The following is a 6955-nucleotide window of genomic DNA, read 5'->3' on the forward strand; positions in this document are numbered from 1 at the left end:
ACTGGGGTCTTTAAAAATTGTTGATTTTATAGAACTCCAATTTATCATAGAGGATCTACTCCTTGTGAGAATATAGACGATTTCCTATTTTTTATTGTTACTTTAAGATAAGTGTTAGTGCAAAGGCAAGCCTGTGCCCATCACACTTGATAGAATTTCTAAGACTAGCAGAGAGCGAGAGCACCCAGGGTGGTACCCAGGGCACAGTGAGCTTGATGAGTTGTCGAGGAATGGATGGATCATTGTACATTCACTTCGCTTCACAGCAGAAGAAACTGACAGAATCATTTGCTAATGGTCACACAGTGACATGGGAAGTAGAATGAATGTGTTGTGATGTCATTGTGCTTTAATTATTGATGTCATATTTAAATTATAATATGAAGATGATTCTCAATTTGGTCTTTGAATAACTTTAAGATATGTGAATATATCAAGTTTCTAGGTTAATATCTGTTACATCATAGGAAGGCAGTCGTAAGAATTTATTCATACAAGTCAAAGGACTGATCTAACAGGTGGCTAATTTAAAATGTCTGTAAGTGGCTTATTCAAGGTATGTCAAGTGATCCATTTCCTCTGTCCCTGCTGAAAGTGTTTTCCTCCACTTTGTGATGTATTATTCGGGTTTCTCATATGCTACCAATGACTGTGAGTCGGAACAATTTGTCTCCCCGGGACATAACCCATCTCTTACTTCTCAGGATTTTCTCGAATGGTCAAGCAATATCAGATATCACACTGTTTGACTTTTTTTTTTTTTTTTTTCTGCTGTTTTTACAGGATGGAAAAACAGAGTCAAGTTCATGCACCTGTTTGAAGGGGCCCAAACTGTCAGAAATCGGCACAATTGCCTGGATGATCACGCTCTGTGATGCCCTGCACAATTTCATCGATGGCTTGGCGATCGGGGCTTCCTGCACCTTGTCTCTTCTTCAGGGACTCAGTACTTCCATAGCGATCCTATGTGAGGAGTTTCCTCACGAGTTAGGTGAGAGCCTCGGGTTACAGGGCAAGAGGAGACTGGATTGTGGACTTGGAAAATCCTGCTCATGTACTGAGATGAGTGCCCCATTGTCGGAAGCTGTTGTTGTTGTCGTCGTCGTTAAATCTCATTCTTAACAGAAGAAAGCACAACTCACATGATGTTCTCTCCCTCTAGGGGACTTTGTGATCTTGCTCAATGCCGGGATGAGCACTCGACAAGCCTTGCTGTTCAACTTCCTTTCTGCCTGTTCCTGCTACGTTGGGCTAGCTTTCGGCATTTTGGTGGGCAACAATTTTGCCCCGAATATTATATTTGCACTGGCTGGAGGCATGTTCCTCTACATTTCTCTGGCAGATATGGTAAGGCATTCAAGTATTTTACTTTGTGCTAACTTGACTTTTACAATTGAGCATCTGGGTTATGAGTTGAAGGGCAGCCTATGTTTTCCTACTGTCTTCAGGGCTCTGGCTGGCAACCAGAGCTTTCCCACCCTAGCACAGCACACTTTGTGAGTAGTGTGCACCAACGGTAACTTGGAGTGGCTGACTTTGGTTCTTTGGTGTCCGATCTTATGAACAGCGATGGAGTAAACACTTTTTACTAGAATGAAGCTATTTCTCAAGGCTTCCTTTTACTGTGTGATGAATTAAACATGGCTTCTATTATGATAGGTTCTTGTAGGCCTGGCCTTTCTCTTGCATAAGGATGCCACATTTGAAAGAATAAATAACTTGGTATAGTAGATAACTTATTTTTTATTCAAAATGTGTCACAATGAAAGCTTTTGAAGTTGAGCTAAAGCTATTATACTAAATGAGGCAAAAATTAAAATTTGACAATATTTACTTGTATTAGTATACATTTATGTCTGTAGATGTATGCCTGTGTGTGTGTGTGTGTGCATGTGTGTGTGCATGTGTGTGTGTGTGTGTGTGTGTGTGTGTAGAAAAATACCTTGTGTGTTTTCAAGCACATCATGGATAGTTTCCTAGATAATGATGTGTTAAGAGAATGAAAATCAAAGAGAGTATTTGGTTTCCATTTGGAAGTTAATATTTCGCATGTAATTCAATAATCTAACATCTCTCCTCTATATTACAAGCTGCAGATCCTAATGTCTGGCGCAGTTCATTGTTCAGTGGAGACCCTTGAAAAAGTGAGGTTTTTAGCTGTTAGAGCCCTCACAGCACTTACATTTTTCTTTGCAGAATTATGTCACACACTGTTTTTAGTCCAGACTGTGAAAGAAAGATGTGGCCACTTCTCCCCAAGACTTCCAAAGACTCTCTTAAAGTCAGTCCCTTCGCAGAACCGACACAAGCGATGTTCTAGGTGACATGGTAGTTTCCTCATTGTAGATCTGCCGCCCATTTTATCCCAGTAAGGCCTTCACACCAGTCCTATGGCTCGCCTGTGGATGCTGGCAATCCCTAGCATGGCTGCACACAAGGCACCACGGCATATGTAACAGACCATACCAAAATGTGTTTCTAAAACTTGGCTGACACGTGCCCTATGTAGCCTTTACAATGGATGCTTTTGCTGAGAAACAGCAAATGTATTTATTTATTTACTTATTAAAACATCTAGGATTTTACTTGTTTTCACTATAATGAAAGTATTATAATAATGTACAATTTATTAAAAACCCTGTTGTTGTGTAAGGATGGCGCAAGTGGAACAGAACAAGTTGAAGAAGTAAATAAAGTTATTTCAAAAAAAACTGATTCAGTCAGCTACACAAACTTTTGATAAACTTTTTTCCCTCCAGCCAGCCCTGAAAATTGTTAAGATGGGTAGAATAGCCGCTTTCATGAGGTTTTCTCTCCAGAGGAGAAAAATTGGAATTTAAGCAAACAAAAATGTTGCACATCTAGCAGGACGGATCCACCATGCATGAACATGGTGTGGTGGCGCGAGGCAGGGCAATTAGCACTTCAAGATCCTCATCAGCTGTGTAGTGAGTTGTAAGCCAGCCTCGGCTAAACAAGAAGCAACAAAATAAAGCAAGCCATACAGGAGACTGAATATTTACAAATAATTTAAAACACTGTGAAATAAGAGGACAAGTTGTATATCTAATGAGAGATGAAGAGGAGTCTAGTATAATAAGGAAAGGAGTAAAGGAAGTAAGTAATCAGGAATGTGTGCCCGAGGGTGAAAGCTGAAGGGTTGAGTTCCTTAAAATCTGTAGTGTAGAGAGTGGCCTATGAGAAGAGAGTGGAGGGGAGACCACATCAAGCCGGGTACATCCCATCTGGCTGTGCAGCTCGCGGGACCATTTCAATTCTTTTACTCTGAGTGCCCAGAAGCACTAGAGTTCCTCATGACCAGATCTGGACCAAAAAACGTTAGTAATCCAAAGTAAGAGGCCCATCTCTCTGCTTCACCACAAGATGGCGACAGCTATTTAATAATGTGCCTTCTAGTTTCCAGAGATGAACGACATGCTGAGAGAAAAAGTAACTGGAAGGAAAAAGGACTTCACCTTCTTCATGATCCAGAACGCGGGGATGCTAACTGGATTCACTGCCATCCTGCTCATCACCTTGTATGCAGGGGATATCGAATTGCAGTAGCAGGAAGTGGGATGCGATGTTTTGAAGGAAGGCATTAATAAACAATGACACAAAAACATCTCCAAAGGGATTTTTTTTAAAAAAAGTGTATCCTATTTAGTTAAAAGAAAAATTTATTTCCAGCTAGAGGCTAAGGAGTCTAGTGACTGGTTTTAGACATGTAAAATAAGTGGACTCTGTTGTTAAAATTTTCTTTAAAAGGTTTTTGGTTTCAGTCTGAAATGGCCGGTGTATGAGGCCTTTGGTATATACCTAGTTTTCAATGTTTATGCATATTAGAAAATTATCGTGAAGCAAAACACACACACTCACAGACATACAGACCCAGAGAAAAATACCAGGCTTTAAAACTTGGTTGGGAAAAAAAAATCAAGTATTTTCAGAGTGGTTTTCTTTCAATTAATGTGTTCGACTGCTTTTAAAGGCAGGTGCATCAAATGTGGAAGAAAATCAAAACAGCGCCAGTGCCTATATGAATGATTCCAGTGCCTAATGAACCCCAGAAAGAAAGATTGCTCACAGTGCTTGCTCAGTTTTATGTCTCAATTAGTGACTCTCAGGGTTGTTTTGAAAGCTATTGCAAAGTAACATGAATTAGGAAACAGCGGAAAGGCTTGCTAAGCCCTATGAAGCTTGAGTGTAAACCTGACCAGACTCTGCAAAAGGCCAGAAGCGCCTTGAAGTGATTGGTGTTGTGGTTCCAGCCCTCAGGAATAGTGGAGGAGTGTGCAAGACTGCTCCGGGCTTAGCTCTGAGATGATGGTGAACGCTATGTTGGGTGGGAGAAAGAAATTGAATGTAATCTTGAGCAATTTACTTTTTAAAGATGAGCATAATTATTTAGCAGGGAAAATTTCAATAAATGCAAAATAACAGCTGGGCTGTGCTGTGTCAGAGACGGAAGACTATGGAAACATGTGTTCCTTAGGGGTGATTGACAGTCAGTTGGAAACATCGTCTTTTATGTTCAGCCTGCTTTCCTCCCCCACATGGTATACCTTTGGAAAAACTCATCAGGCTGTGGTTATTTTTTCTACCTTTTGTAAAAGACAGAGCTTGTTGAGTTTTTGAGCAGGTAGTAGATAATTAGTCTGAATTGAACATCCTAATCTCGATTCAGATTCCCAAGTAACTTGAAAAAAATGGGACTTGCCAGTGATGGAAATGTTAATAGAAACCAACAGTTATCTCAGGAATTATGTTCTCCTACAAGGCAAAACATGTTCATACAATAGCAATGCAAATTTGTCAAACTTTCACATATATATTTATGTGTATTTCACTTATGACTGACAACTGAAAAATATTATTTGACCAAACAGTAAACAACTTTGAAGCTATGTACTGTGTCTGTTGTTTTTCCTCTTACGGTGTCTCTATTTGAGTGGCAATCATGTACTTGGTGTAGTAGTGGAAGGTAGAGACAAATAGGAAATTAATGCTGTATTGTTTATTTCAAAAAATATCTAGCAAATAAATCCTACAAAGATTTATTTTTCATTTCAATAAACAATCTATATTATTACATTTTTGTATCTGTGCTTAATAATCTTTGCTTTTTAAAAGTATAGGTTTGTATGTATTTCTTTTAAAGAAATGATTTATGAAACAATAGTTTAAAAGATAATTTAGTGATCTTCATTGTGTTGCCGAGAGTTCCTGCTCGGATGGAAAGGTATCCTGGGACTGGGGAGCCCAGGGACCACAGAGCTCTGAGAGCAAGCCCCCTCAGCAGGTGCTACAGGCCTGGGGGAGGAGATCCCTGGCTGCTCTGGAGTGCTACAGCATAACACTTCCCCACTGCACCACTGCGCTTCAGAGTTGCAGCTCCCAAGGGAGGATATTCCCAGCTGAGCCGAGAAGCTCAGGAGCCCTATCCCTGCTCCACTTCTTAGCTTCTTCCTGTCTTCCTTGCTTCTTGGCTTCTTCTGATGAGAGAGTGGAACTAGGCAGCAAATCCCATTAAAGGGACAAATCCAGGGTTTGGAGGGATGAATTCAGGAGTGGCTGCCTCTGCTCCTAGAAGACAGCCCGGAACTGAACAGTAGTCAGGGCTCACATAGGGTTTCTTAGTGGGCAGAGCTTGCCAAGGTAGAAATTTCCAGGGTGAGGATTGGTGAGATTTCAAGTCTTGAGCTTGGGGTAGGTAGCTCAGGGATTGGTGGGTTTTCCCTGCTTAGCTATTGATGGGTTTTTCTGTAGAGAGGAGTCTGGCCTGGGAATGCCAGTTACCGCCTTTAGAAAATGGGCCTTTAGGGAAGTTGGGGGTGGGGGACTGGACCTGGGTGCTAGAGCTCCTCAGGAGGGGGCCTGGTCTAGCCTCTTTCCTGCCTTGAGGGTTTACAAAGGGAGTCTGCTGGAGTAAAGGTGAATAGCCAACACCTTGTACACGTGGAACGTCTCTTAACTTTTTGGCATGCTTTCTATCATTTGGCGTTTTATCATTTTCCTTTATTTTGTAGAACGAAGGGCGCTGGGCAATGCTGATTTGAAAGCAAAGACAATTGCTCATGGGAGGTAGAAGGAAAGCCATGATGGCGTTTAAATTACCCTGGTTAACTTTTTTTCAAGTAAGCATGATCCTGTCAATTAACATATCTTCTATGGAGGTATTAATTATACTACATGAATATTCTGTCGTCTTATTTTTTTTTTTTAAGAAGAAAGGATTTATTTCATATTATAGGTTACAAACCATCATTGAGGGAAGTCAGGACTAAAGCAGGAACTAAAGCAAAAACCTCGGCAGGGGTTGGGGTTGGGGGGGGTGGAGTGGGGGAGGCACTGCTTCCTGGCTTTTTCTCTGACTTGTTTGGCTCACTTTAGTAACAGCTCTTTTGCTGGATTTGCAACTTACTCAACAAGTAGGCCACTTGCCTGGTAACCTAGCAAACTTTTTGGGTGATGGACATTAGAGAACCTACAATCTCTATTTTGCTAAACCAGCATAAACAGATTTTAGAGATGCTACCAGGATAAGTAAAAAGTTTACTGCATAATATATTGGGATATATTCTCATTGCTAAACTTTAAGGAATGGATACTAACAGCTGGCATTTATAGGGTACTGTAGCAGACCCTGTTACCATGACAATTGCAGTGTCACAAAGCATCTTCGGAAATGGAGGATCACAAAGCAGATCATCCCTGTCCTACAGAGGGGCTGGTGTATGGCCAGCTGATAAAGTCATGGTTTCAGGGTGTGGCTTCCCATTGTAATGGCTGGAAATTCAAGTTCATATGCCAAAGGACAGAGATGCCCAAGTCCAATTATGAGTAAAGAATAGACAGGTTTAAGCAGTCTTAAGTAGTCCCTATGAAGTATTTATTATTTAATTTTTCCTTATTGAAGATATCTAATGCTAATGATAATTTATCTCTAGGGCTA

General features: G+C 40.7%; 1 protein-coding gene across 1 annotated transcript in view; it reads left to right on the forward strand.

Moving 5' to 3' along the window:
- Slc39a8 (solute carrier family 39 member 8) overlaps positions 1 to 3640 on the forward strand; it is a 63783-nt gene extending 60143 nt beyond the window's left edge. Inside the window, exons 6-8 of the mRNA XM_051165487.1 lie at positions 784 to 991; positions 1163 to 1347; positions 3418 to 3640. Coding sequence (XP_051021444.1) covers positions 784 to 991; positions 1163 to 1347; positions 3418 to 3567 — 543 coding nt within the window. The 3' untranslated portion in view covers positions 3568 to 3640. The remainder of the gene's footprint in view (positions 1 to 783; positions 992 to 1162; positions 1348 to 3417) is intronic.
- The last annotated feature ends 3315 nt before the right edge of the window (positions 3641 to 6955 follow it).

This window comes from Acomys russatus, chromosome 23 (assembly GCF_903995435.1).
Source record: "Acomys russatus chromosome 23, mAcoRus1.1, whole genome shotgun sequence".
Lineage (NCBI taxonomy): Eukaryota > Metazoa > Chordata > Mammalia > Rodentia > Muridae > Acomys > Acomys russatus.